The sequence below is a fragment of the Paramisgurnus dabryanus genome, chromosome 8, assembly GCF_030506205.2.
Source record: "Paramisgurnus dabryanus chromosome 8, PD_genome_1.1, whole genome shotgun sequence".
Taxonomy (NCBI): Eukaryota; Metazoa; Chordata; class Actinopteri; order Cypriniformes; family Cobitidae; genus Paramisgurnus; species Paramisgurnus dabryanus.
In genome coordinates, this window is record NC_133344.1 from 40,085,537 (window position 1) to 40,108,002 (window position 22,466).

Consider the following 22,466-nt stretch of genomic DNA (forward strand, 5'->3'; position numbering starts at 1 on the left):
ACGGCCACTGCTGCTGCCATATGCCCCAGGAGCTTCTGAAATTGTTTCAGCGGGACCGCATTCTTCCCTCGAAATGAACCGAGGCAAGTCAGAATTGACTGGACGCGCTCTTCTGTCAAACGCGCCGATAAATCGATCGAGTCCCGTTCCATACCGAGAAAAGAGATCCTCTGCGTGGGGCAGAGTTTGCTCTTTTCCCAGTTGACCCGAAGACCCAAACGGGCGAGATGCCTGAAGCGTTAAATCTCTGTGCTCGCAAAGCGTCCGCCGAGAATGCGCTATTATAAGCCAATCGTCGAGGTAAGCCAATATGCAAACACCGCTCTCTCTGAGGGGTTTTAACGCGGCCTCCACTACTTTCCTGAACACACGGGGAGAGAGAGACAGCCCGAACGGTAAAACTTTGTACTGGTATGCCCGGCCCTCGAATGCAAACCGGAGAAACGGTCTGTGACGAGGGAGAATGGACACATGGAAGTACGCGTCTTTCAGGTCTATTGCCGCAAACCAATCTTGGGGGCGAATTGAATTGAATATTTGCTTCGGTGTTATCATCCTGAAAGACCTCCTCTGCAGAGATTTGTTCAGAACGCGCAAATCCAAGATCGGTCGTAGCCCACCGCCTTTTTTGGGTACTATGAAATACGGGCTGTAGTAACCCGACCTCATCTCTGTTGGAGGGACCGGCTCGATCGCGTCCTTCGCCAGCAGGACTTTGACCTCTGCACGCAGTACATGTGCATCGGACGCTTTCACCGTGGTGAAACGAATGCCCGAGAATTTGGGTGTGTGCCGGTTGAATTGTATTTCGTAACCGAGGCGGACAGTGCGTAAAAGCCAACGAGACGGGCTGGGAAGCTGAAGCCAAGCCCCCAGGGACCGTACGAGGGGAATTAACGGCACTACCGGTGTACCCGCGGTGGGGCGGCGAAGCGAGACAGGTGGTACTGCCGGTACGTCTGCTGTGACAGCATAAGTATCTACAGTATGTGTGTGTGTGACACTGACCTGAGCCCGCTGAGGGTGACGGTCGTCTGGTCTCCTCAGCGGAGAGCGCAGACTCCGATGAGGGTGCTGGTGGTCCAATCTCCTCAGCGGAGAGCTCGGACTCCTCAGGACACCCGCTGGCGATAGAGGAGAGGGAGGAAGAGCATGTAAATGCCCGCTCACATCTCTCTTGATCCTCTGAAGACCTGGAGAAGGAATAGGAATGCACTCTTTTTGTGGTTTTGTGGGTGCCGGCTGAGAAGCCGGCGGAACAGAAACAAAACGAAACCAAAGATTCTCCACACGGCCCTCTACCGGTGGAGGGAGCGATGCCATCACCGTCTCCCAAAGAGTGATCCCAACCAAATCCAGGTTGCCCGTCTCAGGGCCGCTTCGATTTCCGTTTACCACGGGAAGCGGGTGGGGCGGGCGGGGCGGGCTGCCGACGGCTGTTCCCCCTCCGTGGCCTGGAAGATGTTCTAGCGGGGGGGTGGAGGCAGCCGGCGCTGGAGGGCGAGATGCAGGTCGCTTGCGCCGGGGCATGATCTGGGCGATCGCCTCCGTCTGCTTCTAGGCGGCGGAGAACTGCTGGGCAGAAGACTCCACCGACTCACCGAAGAGACCAGCCTGGGACATTGGAGCGTCCAAGAACTTGTTCTTCTCCGCATCCGACATGTCCGCCAGACATAGCCATAAGTGGCGTTCCTGGACCACCATCGTGGACATGGCACGACCAATCGCCTGCGCTGTCACCTTCGTTGCGCGAAGAGCCAGATCAGTGGCAGCCCGGAGCTCCGAAAGGACAGGCGAGTCGTGTCCTCCCTCGTGCAGATCCCTCACGGCCTTCGCTTGGTGAACCTGCAGCAACGCCATAGCGTGCAGGGCTGAAGCCGCCTCTCCACATGCCTGGTGGGCAGCGCCCGTTAAACCGGACGACTGTCTGCAAGCATGAGAGGGGAGGGTTGGGCGGTCCTTCCAGGAGGGAGCGGTGGCCGGACACAGTTGCATCGCGACCGCACGCTCCACGGGGGGGATCCCCGTATAACCCTTAGCGGCTCCGCTGGTGAGGGAGGTGGGCTGAAACGGCCATAATCTGGTTGAAAACGGCGACTTAAAGGTTCTAGTCAGCTCCTCGTGCACCTCGGGGAAGAAAGGTACCAGCGGAGAGGGTTGTGAAACCCTGGCAGCTCCAAAGAACCAATCATCCAGGCGGGACGGCTCGGGCTGAGGGGGGTTAACCCACTCTAACCCTACGGTCTCCGCCGCTCGAGCGAGCACGGCCACCATCTCTGGATCAAACTCCGGCGTCTCAACCCGACCAGAGGGAGGAAGGGTGTCGGGGTCCACGTCAGGGGGAGGAGGCCCACCCTCGGATGCTGCGGCTTCTGTGGATTCGGAGGGCGGCACAACAGATTCTAGAGACATCGTAGAACACAATGCTGAAGTCTCCATTGGCACATCAACCGGCTGTGGATGAGGAGGCTGAGAGCAGGAGGACGAATCCCCCGACCGGCTCAGCACAGTGATGCGGAGGTCGTCTTTTGAGAGCTTCACAGCCGCCCCGTGGCGGCGCACAGCACTCGCATGACGAGGGTTGCGTTTTTCCCGAAAGAAATACAACCGTCTCCGCAAATCCACAAGGGACATGTTCTCGCAGTGAGAACACTTACCCCCAGCAAACGCTGCCTCAGCGTGCTCGATGCCCAAGCATGAAAGACAATGCTCGTGACCGTCCTTCGGATCCATGTACTTGCCACACCCAAGATCGCACGGACGAAAAGCCATCCTGAAAAGGACGCTGATCTCCGGATATACGAGAGAGTGACTGCCTTTAACAAGGCACAAAGCTCTCTCGTATCACTCTTTTAGGGAAATTCACTCAGATGCTCAGTTGATGATGCGCACAGGGAAGGGCAACGCACACACTAAACTCAAAACAAACAAACAGAGGCAGAGCCGTGGAATAAGCGAAGCGTCCGCTGTGGTACTGCCAGTCCAACCAACTTCAGCAATCGAATCCCAACAGAGTAAAGTAGCTTCTCAGTAGCAGATACTGCCGGCTTTCAAAGCGAGAAAAAGCTAATTTCCCTATTTGCACCTGCTGCTTATATACGCACCTGGCGGGGCGGCGCCAGCATTATGCAAATATCTCAATGCCAAGTTCATTGGCGTTTTAGTAGTATTCGAAGCAGATTGGTCCCTCTAAGCGAGTTCCCAATTCGTCGGTCACGACGTGACGTCGTAGTGACCGACTGAAAGGGAACTGTATTTGTATTAAAAACATGTAAGAAAGTAATTTTTTGTAGTGCTACTATTGATTTGCTACTTTCAAAAAGTTTATTTATTTTATTGTATGTAATCCAACTTAGATTCATTAAATCAATGAAATTAAAAGTCAATATTAACCAAAACGTTTATAATATATATATATATATATATATATATATATATATATATATATATTTTAGTTATTTAAGGTGCATGCAAGTGCATCCAGGATTTTCGGTATCAGTTTTCGACCCAGAATTAAAATTTTGGTGCATCACTAAGTTGGACTTATCTCTTTTATAGAAAACTAAGAGTTTGGGGTTCCCCTAATGCTATCAAAATCAATGAAATTTTTTTTTTTTCGAAATGTCATTTTATGTTTCTTCAGAAATGAAAGGGACATTCCACTTTTTTTTAAAAATATGCTCATTTCCAGCTCCCATAGAGTTAAACATTAGATTTTTACCATTTTGAAATCCATTCATGATGTCTCCTTATACAAAACACTAGGGCTGTGTATCGCCAACAATTTCCCAAAACGATATGTATCCCGATACAAGGGCCTGATATGATGCGCATCACAATACAAGACTATTTTAAATTACATTTTTGTTGAGAATTAATTAAAATTATTATTATAATTATCTGTTTATTGTACATTGAATAAGCAGTGTTGTAACAGTTGTGTTTTTACCATTCATTTATTAGCTTTTGGGGTAACTCATAGAAATACTTCAAATCTCAGAGTTAGTACTTCACTTCTGTTTTTTTTTCTTGTGTCTTACTCTAGGGATTATATTTGTCTCTCATTTAAATATTCTATATGAGAACGCAGCTCGCGAGTTTCCTTTCCTCGCGTCCTTTCCATATGGATCATGCATCAGCAGCGATTCGCCACATTACTTTCAAAAGTGCATCCGAATCGATACGGAAGGTGCTGTATTGATGCACGCATCGTCAGCCGTCCATGACGATGTATCGTCGTATCGATATTTTGAACACAGCACTACAAAACACCTGATTCAACTTATCAGCCTCCTTCCAAAATGGTAAACACATCTCCCTAACAAGCTGATGAGATGAGACATATAAAACTTTTTGGGAGGGGTGCTCGAGGACCAGGATTGGGAAGCACTGGATTGGTCTCAAAAATAACCAAAGAGTTTTGATATTTTTCCTATTTAAAACTTGACTCTTCTGTAGTTAGATTGTGTACTAAGAATGACAGAAAATGAAAAGTTATGAATTTTTAGGCAGATATGGCTAAGAACTAAACTCGCATTCTGGCGTAATAATCAAGGACTTTGTTGCCGTAACATGGCTGCAGGAGGCGCAATGATATTAGGCAGTGCCCGAAAATAGTCCCCTGCTATTAACAATACCAAAGTGAACTATTTTCAGGCGCTGCGTAATATTATTGCGCCTCCTGCAGCCATGTTACATCAGCAAAGTCCTTGATCCCTGCTGAAAAAAAAACAACAAAACCATTATTTGGTTCTAATTGTATATGGTTCTAATGAAATATGTCCCAAAACACACTACAGTGTAGTGGTTTTAATGGTAAAAGCTAATAGTTCCTATCGGTATTTTAATGGAAACCATTAGAATTTTCTGTAATTGTTTTATAGTTTTTTTCCACAGGGATTATTACACCAGAATGAGAGTTTAGTTCTTAGCCATATCTGCCTAGAAATCACAACTTTTAATTTACAGTCGGTCTTAGTACACAATGTAACTACAGAAGAGTCAAGTTTTAAATAGGAAAAATATCAAAACTCTTTGGTTAGTTTTTAGCGAGATGCTAATGGTCTAATCAGATTGAATGGATTATGCTAAGCTATGCTAAAAGTGCTAGTGCCAGACCCAGAGATCAGCTGAATGGATTCCAAAACGGTAAAAATCAAATGTTTAACTGTAGGGGAGCTGGAAAATGAGCATATTTTCAAAAAAGTGGAGTGTGCCTTTAAGTAATACAGGTTTGTAATTACATGAAGCTGAATCAATGATGAAATAATTTACATTTATGTTACAAAGTCTTTTATTGGGGTTTGCCTGCTTATCTTACCTGTCCATAAAAAGCCACACGATAGTATCGACCAAACAGGCGTTTCTCAGAGTTCACAACCTCGGTCACTTTCAGATATGAGCGATGAATGTCGTAGTACAGGTCGGATAAACGCTACACAGCACACAAACACAGAGTTGGTAAATACACACCCTTCATGTATTATACCCTCCAACCAAAAAAGAAAAAAAAAACGCTTCAGCACCTTGAAATCTCGTCTCTTCTCAAAGACAGCAATGACAGGTTTGTTAATATCCGCGATGAGCTCGTATCTCTCGGACTTCCACAGATAATCCACACACCGCTCCAACTGCTCCACCAATGTGTCCTGCATAACAGACAGAGAAAATTCAGACTGTGAGAGAAAATGAATGACTTTAAATCTTAAAATATTATGAAATATATAAATACCTCAGTGTAAGGAGTGTCCTGTGTACCCACGTCTTCCTTCATTGCTCCCTCTTCTTTAACATTAGGAGAGATATTCAAAAAGGCGGCCCAGCCCATACTGAACAATGCTGTAGTTTAACACATAAACGCAAGACGTACACATATGTCAGAAGAGGAAAATCATATATCCATCTCGCCAGCCATCCAAATTTCTATTGACCCCAATCATTTAACTCATAATGCAATCACTTATCTAAATGATCTATACACAAAATGTCTATAATACATTATCATTTGTGTCTTCATGCAATGTTAAAACATTGGGTGAGGTATAAAAACATGCTTTTGGACGCATTCAGACTGACGGACAGTGCCCACAACATTATTACTGGTATACAAGGTGACTAAAAACTTGAAAGAGCACAAACTGAACAAAACAATCAAATAATACTGTTAAATGAAACGCATGCCTACTTGTCTTTAACAATACACTTGATATATATATATTTCTGAGTCCTATCTAACAGTTGTCGAACAAAATAATAAAATAAGCTTAATAAATTAACTAGGCTAAACACATAATTTGAGTTACACTGCCCAAATCTCATTAAAATAGATTGTGACATTTGGGTTTAGCCTTGAGTCACTTTTGGTCTGCCCACTGGACGAATTACATCATGTACGTGTTTATATAAATAAGTAAGATAGATGCCCAAATGAACACAAAGTAAATCTAGTGATAAGTGTTTAAATTCAAATGTAATTTATAGTGCTTTTCAGAATTTTTCTATGTAGCAAAACATCTTTACAATTAATACATATTAGTATAGTCAGTATTTCATAAGCATATGTATCTTTTTTTAAAAGATCTATCCATCTCTGTCGCTAGCGGCGTTTTTTAGAATTACTTGCGCAAAACTTTAGCGTTATTCTTTAAATAACGAAACACCGTTTCTGTAACCGATATGTTATGCGACTAAAACTACATTTTGTTGTTTTGCGACAAGTCATTTCAAAGACTATAGTGATGGGGTTGTTTGACACTTATATGGCGCTGCGCAGACAAACGCGCGGATGACATCAAAATATTGTGAAATCCCGAATCACTCTTACTTTATGTTAATGTCATGCGCTTGTCGTTTCTTATGACGCCACATGAAGTCTTACACACCTCTTCTTGTCCTTTAACCATACCATGACATAAATATATTCATATTTTCATTTTTCGAATTGCTTAAGAATTTTTTTTTTATATTTATAAAAAGTTTATGCAAAATTGTTTCCATTAGGCGCATTTTCATTTTGCGCAATTTTAAAAGTAATGGAAACGCAGCTACTGTATGTCTTTCTATCCATCCATCTAATATATAGCTGCAGAAAAAAATAAAGAGGCCACTTTAAGATAATTGTAACTTTTTTCTAGATTTCGTAGGTATGTGTTAAAGTAAAAAAAATTCTGTAAATGTTTCATTCTGTAAAGTACCGATTTTTTTTTTTGCCAAATGTCTAACAAAAATAATGTTTTTATTTGCATTTATTTACTGAAAATTGAAATGGAGATTTAAAAAAATATATATATAAAAGATACTGCATCAAAAACAAGTTTAAATAACACACAATGTTTTACATGTATTTTAGGAATAGTAAAAAAAATATATAATTCATGGATTAACTCTTTTTAAATCTTTCATGTGTCTTGGCATGCTCTCTTACATTTGCTACTTAAAATTATATATACTATTTCTAAAACATTTAGTTCAGACAGTAAAAGGGATCACACACCGGACAAGAAGCGCCGCGCTGCGTCGCATGTAGGACAACTCGCAGGTATCACACACCAGAAGTGCACATTAAATATCGCGAGCTTAGTCAGATACTTCAAAATGCAAAATATACATAACCAGCCTATGTTAACCTTAACGTTTTGGGACAAATATGATGTTATTTAATGTGAGTAGTGCTTTGTGGCAGCGTCCAGGCGCCGCCGATGTGTATACATAAATATAAAATAATGTGTTCCGTTTTTAGATTCACGGCGTGACGCGGCACTTCTCGTCCAGTGTGCGACCCCCTTAAGAGACACTAGGTCCAGCAGGTGAGGCAAGGCGGAGAGGAACTCACTTTCTCCATCCTGGGGTAGGGTTAGTAAAGGGTTACAGTTAATGACACAGCTTTCCTCATTGTTCGTGCTGGAGATCCGACTCTTCTCAGGCTTCCAGTAACCTGTGGTTGTAGAGTGGCATGAGGTTTAACGCAGGTTTACCTTCAAATTTACATGAAAGCACTCCAGCCATGCATAAAAAAGTAAGGACATGCCTGCATGCACATGCTAGGGGCATTTTCACATAAACCACACCACTGGATAGCATTTCTGGATAGACGGTACTCCAGGGAAAGCACAATAGGAAGATTTTTCATGCTATCAATTATTGACATTAGCAGACACTTAAATATTAATTAAGGGCGCTCACCTCTTCTCTTTAGGGACTCTGCTATAAGGGCTGAGATGTGGATATAGCACATGGCTGCCTGAAATAGACAATAGAAACAGATCATTTTTAATAAATTTTTACATTTATAATCAATAATAAATATTCTTATAACTTTCAGAAAAAATTGTCCCAAGCTTTACCAAGTTTTTGTTTCATAAACTGACCTCAGACAAGTCTCCGTTCCTAACGTGAATCTTGGCCATGCTCTCCAGCCAGGTGCGTCTGAGTTCAGGTGTGCTGGCGTAAGAGTTGGCGAGGCTGTACTGCAGGTCCACCAACATTTCCGGGTCTTTTTCATGTTCTTTCATTTGAGATGTGGCCATAAGCACAGTGCGAATCCTCTTCGTCAGGTCCTTCACCTCGGCTGGGAATGCTGTGTTCTGGAATAAAGCCATGCATATTGTACAGATCTAATACATTACAGCATGTGACAACATATGACACCACTGACCAGCTGATCTGCATGCACTTTCATCATTTATCAAATATCAGATATTTATAAAACTCAAAAAATGAGGTTTACATGATCCAGGGTTCAGATATGCAAGTCAATATTTAAGCTTAATTGACAAACAATAATGTAGGGAATTAAAATGCAACAACTGCACGGTCCATGTTGGCACAGAAACAATGCATATTTTTGTACTTATGTTAATCTCCAATTTATTTGTACTGAACTGTTAATGTATTTTTTTGTGTTATGTTTTCGTTTTATGTCTCATTGTCATGCTCTATTAAAAAAAATGCAAGTTTGTGTTGTAAACTCTTACTTTAAGTGGTGCATCCCCATTGGCAAAGTTGTTGATGATGGCCAGAGACTGCTGAAATCTTGACCCACCAATGCCTACATCTGCGATCAGCTGACTAACTGCTTTAATGACCTGCATAAAAGGAAATAAATCAAAACCAATCCTAAAACAAGCCTGATTAATCTGATACATATAAGAACACTTTTAGTTTTACTTTTTAAAAACACGTCAAAACAACACATTGTTGCAGATAAAATCATAAGATTAATAGAGACACAAAGATTATATTTATAATAATTTTATTAGTAACACTTCACAATTGCATTTGTTAACATAAGTTAATACTAGGGCTTTCAATCAATTACAATATTTAATCTAGATTAATCGCATGATTGTTATGAGTTAACTTAATCGCAAATTTTTATCTGTCCTATATTTACCTTAATTAAACACTTATCAAGTTTTTAATACTCTAATCAACATGGGCGTGGACAAATGTGGATGCTTTATGCAAATGTATGTTTATTATTAGCCTACTGAAAGAGTCAGCAAATATAATTTTATCATGAACAATATCACAGCATCAATACCTTAAAATCACCGGTAAAACTAATAGATTTGGCTCACACAAAGTCAAAACCAATATCAATATATGTTCAACTTTTTTTATTTTATCGTTTGATTGACATTAGGGTTAGATCGTTTTCAAGTCTCGTCACTTTTAATAACTCTTTTAACATATACCAGGTCCCGAACTTTATCTCTCTTAATAACTATTTTAACAAGTCCTGCACTTTATTTTCTAATTCCAGCATGTTTTAAAACCAAAACCTTAGGCACGCAAATGGATGGACACACATCGTTTGTATTAGTTAAGCATTAAGGACAGTACACCTCTCAGAAAATGTACATGTTAGTGAAATTAGTGTCGTTAAAACTTGCGTTATTTTTGACATCCCATTTTATAAGTAACACTGTACAATTGTATTTGTTAACATTCGGTTGTATTTGTTAACATTAGTTCATATATTAGTTAGCAATACTTCTACAGCATTTATTAATCTTAGTTTGTGTTAATTTCTGCATTTACCAATACATTTTTTAAATGAGAATTTGTAACTGTTACCATTACTAATTAACAAATGCTGATAACCTATATGGTTCATTTTTAATTCATGCATTTAATATAAACAAATACAATATTGCTGTACAATAATACCACTTTATAATTATAAAAAGAGAATTTAAAAAGACAATATATTGCTTTTTTAGTACCACACTGTAAAAAAATGCAGCATGATGATTAAACAACTTAATTATGCAAGTCAATTAAAGTTTGATAAGTTGAAATTGTTTAACTTAATTTGTTAAGTTAAAGTAACATAAAACTATACTGTGGTGTATTTCCCAAAAGCATCGTTAGCCAACTACTAAGCTAAGTCGTTACTGACGAATGCCGAGAATCTGGTGTTTCCCGAAACCATAGTTCAAACGAACATTCGCAAGCTGCATCGCAAACTTGTGTGGTTTGAAGGACAGCTCTTCACCTGTCATTAGAAGCATAATTCCTTGTTATTATAATGTATGTAGACTTACGTTGATCATGCTTTTGAACAAAATAAGCCAAAAACATGTAGTACAATCTATATCCATCATTCTAAATATATACAAATTTTATTTTACGTCTTTAAGTTTGTAAACAGAATTAAAGCGCTGCATTTGAAAACTGTGCATGTGTGCAGTCCTACGAGCTTTAAGACCCTGGGGAATCCCTGGGAGGAGTGACGTAAGAGGGAACTTGCGTACAAATTTAATATCTTGAAAATAAACAACAGATAACAAAATCACGGTAACAAAATCAGTCTTCTGATGCAATATATGTTATTTACAGCAGTAATCTGACATTAAATCAATTTGCACAGATTCATTAGTACTCCACCACCCCTGTGACGACATCAACTATGTTGTTAAACCAACATGGTTCAAACGACGAATGTGCGACATAGTTACTATATTTTTTATAGTACCCTGTCTTGACAGGGTAGTTAGTTTCTCAAACTATGCATCGTACTATATTGGTTCAGCAGCGAGTTGCGTCATTGTTCAGGAAACGCACCCCTGTATGTGTCATGATCCTGTCTTTCTTGTTCATGCTTTTTAGTCTTGAGTCAGGATCATGAAAGTCCAACATGTTTTGTGTTGGTAGCACATGGCTTTTGTGCTGTGTGTTTCCCTATTTCGTCTCCTGACCCCGCCCCCTTGTTACCGTGTTAATCACTTCATTATTGTTTCATCATTATCACCTGTTGCCCACTTGATTTTCACCCTTATTTAATGCCCTTGTCTTTGTTGTCCTCTGCTGGTTTGTTATCATGCGTTTCCTTTTCAAGTATCGTGAGGCGTTTGTTGTTTTTGTAGAGTCTTAGTCAAGTGTTTTAAGTCAAGTTTAATGTTAAATAGTCTTGTCTTAGTTTAGTGTAGTCATATCATTACCCTACTGAAAAATCCAGCTAAGACCATAATAAGCTGGTGAGCTGGTTTTAGCTAGTCTCACAGCTTTGTTTTAGCTAGTATTGCTGGTGTACTGAGGCAAGCTGGTCTAGCTGTGTTTTGGTTAAGCTGGTCTTGATGGTCAGGCTGGAAGACCAGCTTAAACCAGATTTGCCAGGCTTGGAGGACCAGTTTATGCTGGATTTTCCAGTAGGATATTATTGTCTTGTTTCCCCCCTTGTGGGTCTTTTGTTTTGTGTCCCTGTTTAACCATAATAAACCTGTTTTTGTTAATCTACGTCTGCATCTGGGTTCGTTCCTTGTAAAAAATGACAATATGTTGATCTGATATCGTTTTTACAGTGCATTATTGTATATAAGCATAATTGAATATGTAACTTTTAATTTGATATGAGCTTTTAATATGTATGTACTGTATATACATGCACACACTAATAATAAAGACGCAGAATACTAACCTGCAGGTGTGAGCGGACGATAGACTTTCCGTTTGTAAACTCAAAGTTTGTTCTCATGAGGAAGTAAAGCAGTGCAGCCGCCTCCATCTGTGTGGAGCTGGACCGATGGTTACAACACTTCAAGATCTCATAACACAAACTGCCACACAGATCAGCGTTACCCTGGAAAAATGCTGATGGGAACTGAAAGACAGAGGCAGAGATACAAATGACTCAATCTGGATTGTCAGCAGAATGTGATAACTGAAGATATATTTATTTTATCATTTTTTTCCTAAAAAAAGTAACTAAGTAAAATGCTGGGTTGTTTCAAGCCATTGTTGGGTAAAATATGGAAAACCCCAAACTGGTTTAAATGAACTTACTGTATGCTGATTTGTTTCAACCTAAATGATTTAATAAGTTAATTTAAACCAATGGATGTATTTGTCCGAACAATCCAGCATTGTTTTGAGGGAGTGTTTCGATAATGCTGAAGAGAAATAATTGCTCATGTTTTTTGATTAATTTTGTCCCTAAAAATGACTTACTTTAAGTGTGTATAAATGAAAACATATCAAGTATTAAACCTTTTGAATAAAGAGGCGGAGAGCAGTAAAGACATGTCTTAGGGTTGTGGTGGATTGGTTGATCTGGAAGAACAGCATGTACGTGTCAAACACTTTCTTCATCAAAGAGTTTTGACCTTCGTTGTGTTGCAACTGTTTCTGTAAAAAACAAAAAAGGAGTAGTTTAAACAAAATGTTTAATTCATTCGTATGTGGAAATAAATCGGATATGAATCAAATACATGCATTCGCGCCTGCAATGTAAGCGGACAGATTAGATATTCTCATCTTAAGACGTGTCATGCGTCATTAAAAATGACATCAACTCAGGTAGACGCCTCCCGCAATAACATGACTCTTCTTAGATGTGCAATGGAGGATGATGGCTTCACTTAGTGTGGAAGTTTTACTCTATAATCTTGTTTAATCAATTTGTCTGTGTTCATTACTTATCTCAACGTTTACAATGTTTTCCTCTGTGGTTTAAGGTGTTCCTGGGTCAGTATGCCTACCTTCAATTGTTTCGCCAAGTGTTTAGTGTAAATGCTGATATCGGATACGAGTCGCTTTTAAAAGATGATGTAAGTGGGTCGTCGGATGTAGTTAACAAATCAGAATTGGGCATATCTGAAAATTGGATATAGTCAACAAATCGAAATTGGGAATATCTGAAAAAATGGATATAGTCAACAAATCGGAAGTGGGCATATCTGAAAAATGGGATATAGTCAACAAATCGAAATTGGGAATATTTGAAAAATTGGATATAGTAAACAAATTGAAATTGGGAATATTTGAAAAATTGGATATAGTCAACAAATCAGAATTGGGAATATCTGAAAAAATGGATATAGTCAACAAATCGGAAGTGGGCATATCTGAAAAATTAGATATAGTCATCAAATCGGAATTGGGAATATTTGAAAAATTGGATATAGTCAACAAATCGGAATTGGGCATTTCTGAAAAATTGGATATAGTCAACAAATCGGAATTGGGCATATCTGAAAAATGGGAAAAATAGTCAACAAATCGGAATTGGGAATATTTGAAAAATTGAATATAGTCAACAAATCGGAATTGGGCATATCTGAAAAATGGGAAAAATAGTCAACAAATCGGAATTGGGAATATTTGAAAAATTGGATATAGTCAACAAATCGGAATTGGGCATATCTGAAAATTGGATATAGTCAACAAATCGGAATTGGGAATATTTGAAAAATTGGATATAGTCAACAAATCGGAATCCGTGTATCGTTCGTTCAATCGATTTTTCAAATTAAAAACAAAAATGATAAAACAAATAACGACCTGTTTTTCGATTTTTTGATTGTGCAATCAGATCAAAATACAAAATATGAATAACGGGATTAAGACACATTTTAATTTTGATTTTTAATTTTATACCTTAGCAGACATATGCCAATGAAATCATTTTAAACAGATCAAGTAGCCTACTATTGTGGTAACAGATTACAGCCATTTTAATAAGGTTGTGCATATAACAGAGCAATCATGCTCTCTTGTAAGTCTTATTCGCTTATTAAGGCCGACTTTTAAACTTTTGTCTGCTATTATTATTTATTCGGATATGGCACGGTGATAAAAAATATGTAGGCTATTGCCTTAAAAAATAAATGCTGCACAAAACTCTTCCACTACATGAAAAAAGATGTGGTTGCATTGCGATTTCACTGTTTGCAGCATATCGTGTAAAATGCCTATAAGGATTCTTGTGGTGCGGGATTAAATTTAAGTGTATAAATACGGCAGAGGTCGGAACTCTGGTCTTCCGTGACGGAACGGGCGGTCTGGGCTGGGTTTCCCGATAAAATTGAACTTAGCACTTAAGAGCAATTTCTACGAGCTACGTAATGAACGTTAGTTATTCTTTCACGTGCATTTCACAAAAATGCACTTAAATTAGATCACACACAGTGGCTGGCTATCTGTTTGTCAAGACCTGAAATGTCGCCTTTAGCCTATAGAATGACTCTTAATTGTAGCACGCGCTTGTTAAAAGTTTAGCCTAATGATCTTCACCCAATGTGCAAGTAATAATATTGTTAATAATATTGTTTAATATTGTTCAATTATGAATTGCACGTTTACATAATTTATGCCATGTGAAATCATCTTTTCCATATTTAGTTAGCACTCATTCCATTGTGAATTGCCTTTTTAAGTTTATAATATTACTTATCTTTGCTATCATTGCTATATTAATATCTTATTCCTTTCTATGTAATGTTTATTTTACATTTATTTTACCAGAACGGATGTACACACTGTTCTATGAATACTGTACACATTATATTAAGCACAACCTTTGGTCATTATTAACTTCACAATCAAAGAATGAATTATAAGAGCTTAACAATACAATGTCTTTAGTCTCCTTAAGTATTGCCTTCTACATTTAAAATAATAGATGAAAGGCACAACATCATCAAAGTAGAGCTGTAGACAACGATTTTTAAGTGCTTCTTAAGTTACGATGCTTTTGGGAAATGCAGCCCGACATCTTTTGACAGCGTTGGCGTATCCGCACTTCTGATCACATGTACACCTGCAAGAATGTTTGAAATAGTTTGGCAGAAAATAGGCTAATATGGTTTTCGTTGCTTAAAATTTTGAGTGATATGCTTTGCCCTATTTAATGTAGGCTATGTTTCTCTGTTACATTTTGCATTTACTGAATGTTTTTTTTTAAATATGCCCTGTAAACCTGGCAATGTCTTTGCATCCCGATGATGCCACTAGTGCACCTTAAAAGAGAGCGCATTCAGTCATCGTTGTCGGTTTTTTAATGCGATACGCTAAAACGTGTCTTTATAGGAACATTGTTTATAGGCTAAATGTCGGTTAAATAGTTAGTTCAGTTAAAAGTTCTTTTTTTACACAGCACTAGACACAAACCTACGTTTTCCCTTTATTCATATTTTGCTAAAAACTAATGACAGACGTCGTAGGGAAAAAAAAAGGTTGGAAAAAAGCATTTAAGCGGTGAGTTAATTTTAAGTGGGTGCGGGACGAAAAAAAACAATGTCGCGCAGACCTCTATTTTAAACCTTAGGTGTGTATGTGTGTGTCCTGAATAAATAATAATAAAAAAGAAATAACATTAAAAACTCGGACTGTTACCAAAATAGTACTTGTTCTGTTTAAAATTGTTTATTAGATATTAATATAGCAATGATACCAATAAAAAGTAATAATATAAACTTCAAAAGGCAATGCACAATGAGTACTAACTAAATATGGAAAAGATGATTTCACATGGCATAAATTATTAAAACGTGCAATTAGTCACTGAACAATATTAAACAATATTATTAACAATATTACGTGCACATTGGGAGAAGATCATTAGGCTAAACTTTTATACTTTTTGTATAGAATAAGTCTTACAGGAGAGCATGATTGCTCTGTCATATGCACAACCTTATTAAAATGGCTGTAATCTGTTACCGCAATAGTAGGCCTACTTGATCTGTTTAAAATGATTTCATTGGCATATGTCTGCTAAGGTATAAAATTAAAAATCAAAATTAAAATTTGTCCTAATCCCGTTATTCATATTTTGTATTTTGATCTGAATGCACAATCAAAAAATCGAAAAACAAGTCGTTATTCGTTTTATCATTTTTGTTTTTAATTTGAAAAATCGATTGAACGAACGATACACGGATTAATCGGAATTGGGCATATCTGAAAATTGGATATTGTCAACAAATTGGAATTTGGGCATATCTGAAAATTGCATATAGTCAACAAATTGGAATTGGGAATATTTGAAAAATTGGATATAGTCAACAAATTGGAATTGGGAATATTTGAAAAATTGGATATAGTCAACAAATCGGAATTGGGCATATCTGAAAATTGGATATTGTCAACAAATTGGAATTTGGGCATATCTGAAAATTGCATATAGTCAACAAATTGGAATTGGGAATATCTGAAAAAATGGATATAGTCAACAAATCGGAAGTGGGCATATCTGAAAAATGGGATATAGTCAACAAATCGAAATTGGGAATATTTGAAAAATTGGATATAGTAAACAAATTGAAATTGGGAATATTTGAAAAATTGGATATAGTCAACAAATCAGAATTGGGAATATCTGAAAAAATGGATATAGTCAACAAATCGGAAGTGGGCATATCTGAAAAATTAGATATAGTCATCAAATCGGAATTGGGAATATTTGAAAAATTGGATATAGTCAACAAATCGGAATTGGGCATTTCTGAAAAATTGGATATAGTCAACAAATCGGAATTGGGCATATCTGAAAAATGGGAAAAATAGTCAACAAATCGGAATTGGGAATATTTGAAAAATTGAATATAGTCAACAAATCGGAATTGGGCATATCTGAAAAATGGGAAAAATAGTCAACAAATCGGAATTGGGAATATTTGAAAAATTGGATATAGTCAACAAATCGGAATTGGGCATATCTGAAAATTGGATATAGTCAACAAATCGGAATTGGGAATATTTGAAAAATTGGATATAGTCAACAAATCGGAATTGGGCATATCTGAAAATTGGATATTGTCAACAAATTGGAATTTGGGCATATCTGAAAATTGCATATAGTCAACAAATTGGAATTGGGAATATTTGAAAAATTGGATATAGTCAACAAATTGGAAGTGGGCATATCTGAAAAATGGGATATAGTCAAAAAATCGGAATTGGGCATATCTGAAAATTGGATATAGTCAACAAATTGGAATTGGGAATATTTGAAAAATTGGATATAGTCAACAAATCGGAAGTGGGCATATCTGAAAAATGGGATATAGTCAACAAATCGGAATTGGGCATATCTGAAAATTGGATATAGTCAACAAATTGGAATTTGGGCATATCTGAAAATTGGATATAGTCAACAAATTGGAATTGGGAATATTTGAAAAATTGGATAGTCAACAAATCGGAAGTGGGCATATCTGAAAAATGGGATATAGTCAACAAATCGGAATTGGGCATATCTGAAAATTGGATATAGTCAACAAATCGGAAATGGGCATATCTGAAAATTGGAGAAAGTCAACAAATTGGAATTTGGGCATATCTGAAAAATTGGATATAGTCAACAAATCGGAATTGGGAATATTTGAAAAATTGGATATAATCAACAAATCGGGATTGGGCATCATGATCGGCAATATAAATCAATCCTAAAAGCCATTTCATGCTTTTCTTTCAATAAACAGCAGCAATATGTAAAGAATAATTGACGACGGGCCGTTGAATTATTAGAAAAATAATGCACACCCAAGGTGGTAATGCGGCCACGACGCGAAGCGGAGTTATTCTGCTTAAACTATGGTTACCACTCCTCAAGACATTGATCACATGATATATTTAAAGGGATTCGTTTGGTTTTTGTACTTAAATTGCTATTATGAGTAGGACTTTTTCTTCTGCTTCTCATCCAACGGCTCTTTTACTTGCGAAGTGATATTGAACTGTAATGTGGTCAAGAGAGCTCCCTGGAACTACGTTCACCGTGCATTTCCCAGAAAATAATTGCACACCTCAGAACGTTCATCAGCCAATCAGATTCAAGCTTTCAACGGACCTGTAGTATATTGGATTTTATAGGATTATCTGATTCTGACCTTGTGATGGTGAACAAACAGGCCCAGTACATCCAGAACGGTTAGGGCTACTTCAGTAGAGAGGCTAGCCTCAATGTCGGTAGGGCTGAAGTTATCTCCCTCAGGAATATTTCCATCTAGGATGTACACAGACACACAGTTAAATGAAAGAATTTGTAAAAAACATAGAAAATGTTGATGTTTTGTGATTAACTATAATGCAAAGAGCATTCTGTCAAAATATACCCTTGATATCTTTAATACTCATGTCAAAGATCTTTACCTGCTTCCATCATATGCAGCAGTTTAGGGTTAGTGAGGGCATTCTTAGTCCTGATGATGGGCATGGTCTGAGAGCGGGCGTGTCTGTGCCCATCCTGAGTGGACATCATCCTGGGGACAATAACGGATTAGATTATTGCATTTTCCCCTTTTTTGTTTTAACAGTCTCAGTTTGTGAGACTGTCAAGAAATGTTTAAGAGCCTTAACCTTTGACTTTCAGTAAACTGTGTACATTTGTATGTCGACATAGTCAATTTTGAAGTAATAAAAAGCCATTTATTTTCTTTGTAGCAAACTAGAAAGGAGATGAATGTGTTGTATACAGACATGCAGTAAATGGTTTTCACACTATGAATGTAACAGAAGACTACATATACATGACAACTATGAAAGACATAAAAGGACAAATGCTTAGTGCATGTAAGTGTGTTTAGAGAGTTAGAATCAGATTTAGTCTTTTAATATTTAATATTGTATAAAAAGAGTACTGCACACAGCATGCTAATCATTTTTGGAGCTCTAGCAAGACCTGTGAAGTGTTTACCATTGAGGTAGGAGCCCTGAAGTCTGGGAGGACATGTTAGACCCCTTCAGGGTGCCATTGTTCTGCGTGGCCTGAGCCAGCTTTAGAGCGGCTGCTAACTTCCTGTGCACACAACGAGCCAATCAGAGAAGGGTTAATGCCATCCTTCATACTGAACTGATTTTTCTCACACATCAGACAGAAAAGCCATCAGGAAAATAAAGACTACCCAAATCACAGTTTAGGAACAGGAAAAGTATCGTTGTATTGTATGATTATAAGTCAAATGTTAACTGTCTCACGCAATATTGGCTGTGTCAGAGATCATTGAATGACTCTATAAAGGTCCTATAGTGTGAATGTATGTTTAACAATCGGGAAGACAGTGACCGAGATGATGCTTTACTAAACATGAAATGAAAATGAGACTGCAAATATACAAACAACAAGTACAATGAGAATACGATGTAAGAATATAACAGGACAAATTTTATGTGCTATAATACAGTACAGGGCATTTTGTTCCCCATAATGTCATTTGATGACGCAGCGCTGAGTTCCTTCGAACTTAAAATATAGTTCATCGTTTAGGTTAACTTTTTTTTCACATTAGTATAATTCCAAAAAATATGTTAACATTTTTAATAATTTAATTGTCGTTTGTTAGTTGAATGATATTGAGGCTTGACAATTTATGTTAATAAAGACAAAAATGTTACGATTGTATAATATGCAACTTAAATAATAATAAAAGACAGACAAACCAATGAGTACAGTATAAAATAGTACAGTAAAAATAATAAAGACTAGTGGCTGGTTGCATAAACTTTTTAGACTAGTCTTACAAGTAAGTCATAATTTTTTTTCTTCAAAATTGATCATAACGGATTGAATTCTGTGACATTAAAATGTAGACTGATCTCATTTCAATCCGAAAAGTAAGATTAGCACTAACTAATTGCTAGTTGGTCAGACTAGATCTTAACTTACCAGCTATGTTTATGCAATTGGCGCCAGGTCTTTATTTTGACTTATCACTGAATAATACAAATACATTTCATTCTCTGTGATAAGTTTCTTTTAAAACTGTGTATTTAAGAGCAGAGGATTTCACTCCCTCTTATGGGAAACACATATAGAGTATAAAAGACAACACGCACAACATTGATCGACTAGATGTACTTTCAAACACACACAGCAAACACACATCTCTTTGAGGTTCTGAACAATCTTACAAATGGTTTTACCTGGCAATGTGACGCTTTCCAAGAAATCTGAAGTGTTGGAGACATAGTCTGTTTACAGGAAAAAGAGAAAAATGCTAAAAACCAATGATAGGATAAGTTATATAAACTCATTATAGACTGTCTGGTCACTCTAATATTTTTTGGAGCACCTATAGCCTTATACAATACAAAAAATGACTTTTTTACTTAGTATTTTTGGCCTGTTTTCAGTAGAAATATTTACAAATTCTAAAATTAAGATGTATTTTCTTGATGAGCAAAATGACCTAAGAAAATAAGTCTAATGTTTTAGACATAAAATATACAATTTAAGTGAATTTGTGCTTAAAACAAGCAAAATTATCTATCAATGGGGTGAGAAAATTTTGCTTAAATTAAGTGTTTAAGAAAAAAGAAATCTTATTTTTAGATTTTTTTTCTCAACCCATTGGCAAATATTTTTGCTCGTTTTAAGTTTAAATTCACTTAAATTGTATATTATTTGCCTTAAAACTAGACTTATTTTCTCAGGTCACTTTGTTCATCAATAAAAAGCATCTTGATTTAAGAATTTTTTGATATTTCTACTGAAAACAAGACAAAAAAAATACTAAGTAACGTTACATATGTACTCTGGGGACACCAAAGATTTATTTGACATTTTAAAAAAGTCTTGTGAATGTCCCCTTTAAAAAATTTTTTTGTAAAATTTTGATAGTACACTGCAAAAAATGACTTTCTTACTTAGTATTTTTGTCTTGTTTTCAGTAGAAATATTTAAAAAAAATTCTAAATATTTATATATAAATATTTCTATATTTCTATAAATATTTCTTCATTTTTTTCCAATCTTATTTGCAGTTGTCTGCTCTATTCCCCTTCTCTTATCTATGAATTGTCATGAAAACAGACACTTACTCCAGAATGTTAAAGAAATCATTGATTTCCTGATGAATCGCTCGTTGCCAGTATGAAACCATCACCTCTGCAACACAAACACCAAACCATCCTCAAAATGTTAGTGATGCTTTGATGATAATTGAGAATATAAAACACACAGTGTCAGCAATAGCACATGAGTGTTACGAATAACCTATATGCACAAGGTTTATATTAAATTTAGCCTTGTTACCATATATTTTTATCAGACAATTAAATGTATATTTTCAGATGCTTTTATCCAAAGTAAATGGCTAAACGGTTAAGATTTGGCGTTACATCAGTCACTGTGTCAGACAATGCGATTTTGGAATCTTGAGATATCATAGACAAGAAACATGTCCGACCAATGGTGCTGAACGATCAGTAATCTCTTGCAGCGCATGATGTCTTTAAGAAAGGCTGAACTAGTGACTGTAAACTTGTCTACTGTGAATGCTTCTGCTTTCGTTTGCCAGTATTTATCTTTTGCATTTTGTCGTGATAGTCCTTTAAAGCAACACCAAAGAGGTTTTTTGCCTTAAAATAAAGTTCCAAAAAAGTTTCAGTTCGCAAAACCGCACTAAAGAAGTTTCCAACCGTCGGGTCGCGGTCCTGCAGTCAGAGTGAAAACTACAAAAACTTGCTTTACGGCAGACCTACAATCCAATCAGAGCCAGCTTTGCTGCAGTAGGCTAAATTATTTACGACAGTGGTAATGGACAATTACGTGTGTTCCTTTAAGGATATTTGGTGTCGGGACGTCATAAAGCGTCGCAGACACAGGTGTGTAAGCAGCCTTCAAATTGGGACACAGCTTATGTAAGGCGAACGGCATCCTAAAGCCTATTTGTTGTATAAAAATCGCAATGACAACCAATATATACATTTTGTCAGTACGTTTGCTCCGTGGGAACGAAATATAGCCGTTTGTGGAGTCTCACCCTCTGAAATTGTCTTCATGATGTGCAGAAAACACATGAGCAGACTTCTGGTCTCTGCATGGTCCAGTTTGTCAAAGCGAGGAGCGAAACCAATGAGGGACTGAGGCCTGGCAAACTAAACACAGTAATCCCAATCAATCTTTTTTTTATAGAAAAACCAACCACATTTAATGCTGTATGATAACTGTATAAACAATCAAATAATAAAAACATACTTGAAACAAAACTGGCAATCTTTTGTTCTGTAAATTTGGGATTGAATTGTCAGAACGGTCAACATCAAGACTACACACCTAATGACTTTTTAGGGGCGACATAAATGCATCACAATGCATTAGTGTAATTCAGTGACTATATATTAAATGATTATTCGTTTTAAATACCACATATACTGTACTACTTACTAGGGCTGGGCTGTATATAGAGTTTTGGTAATATATCGAGCGGGATTAACGATGAAACAATAAATTACAGAGATAT

At 37.3% G+C, this 22,466-nt stretch overlaps 1 protein-coding gene across 10 annotated transcripts in view; it reads right to left on the reverse strand.

The window, feature by feature from the left end:
• dock10 (dedicator of cytokinesis 10) overlaps nt 1-22,466 on the reverse strand; it is a 117,988-nt gene that overhangs the window by 11,179 nt on the left and 84,343 nt on the right. For 4 of the 10 annotated variants that reach the window (XM_065281805.2, XM_065281804.2, XM_065281802.2 and 1 more), the window contains exons 36-51: nt 22,202-22,279; nt 21,987-22,101; nt 21,043-21,109; nt 20,146-20,193; nt 18,920-19,021; nt 18,376-18,485; nt 18,114-18,229; nt 12,490-12,627; nt 11,921-12,103; nt 8,973-9,083; nt 8,367-8,582; nt 8,182-8,239; nt 7,832-7,933; nt 5,732-5,838; nt 5,526-5,648; nt 5,321-5,434 (exon numbers count right to left, since the gene is read on the reverse strand). In XM_065281805.2, coding sequence (XP_065137877.1) covers nt 5,321-5,434; nt 5,526-5,648; nt 5,732-5,838; nt 7,832-7,933; nt 8,182-8,239; nt 8,367-8,582; nt 8,973-9,083; nt 11,921-12,103; nt 12,490-12,627; nt 18,114-18,229; nt 18,376-18,485; nt 18,920-19,021; nt 20,146-20,193; nt 21,043-21,109; nt 21,987-22,101; nt 22,202-22,279 — 1,788 coding nt within the window. The remainder of the gene's footprint in view (nt 1-5,320; nt 5,435-5,525; nt 5,649-5,731; nt 5,839-7,831; nt 7,934-8,181; nt 8,240-8,366; nt 8,583-8,972; nt 9,084-11,920; nt 12,104-12,489; nt 12,628-18,113; nt 18,230-18,375; nt 18,486-18,919; nt 19,022-20,145; nt 20,194-21,042; nt 21,110-21,986; nt 22,102-22,201; nt 22,280-22,466) is intronic. The other 6 variants (XM_065281812.2, XM_065281806.2, XM_065281811.1 and 3 more) reach the window with 4 other exon arrangements.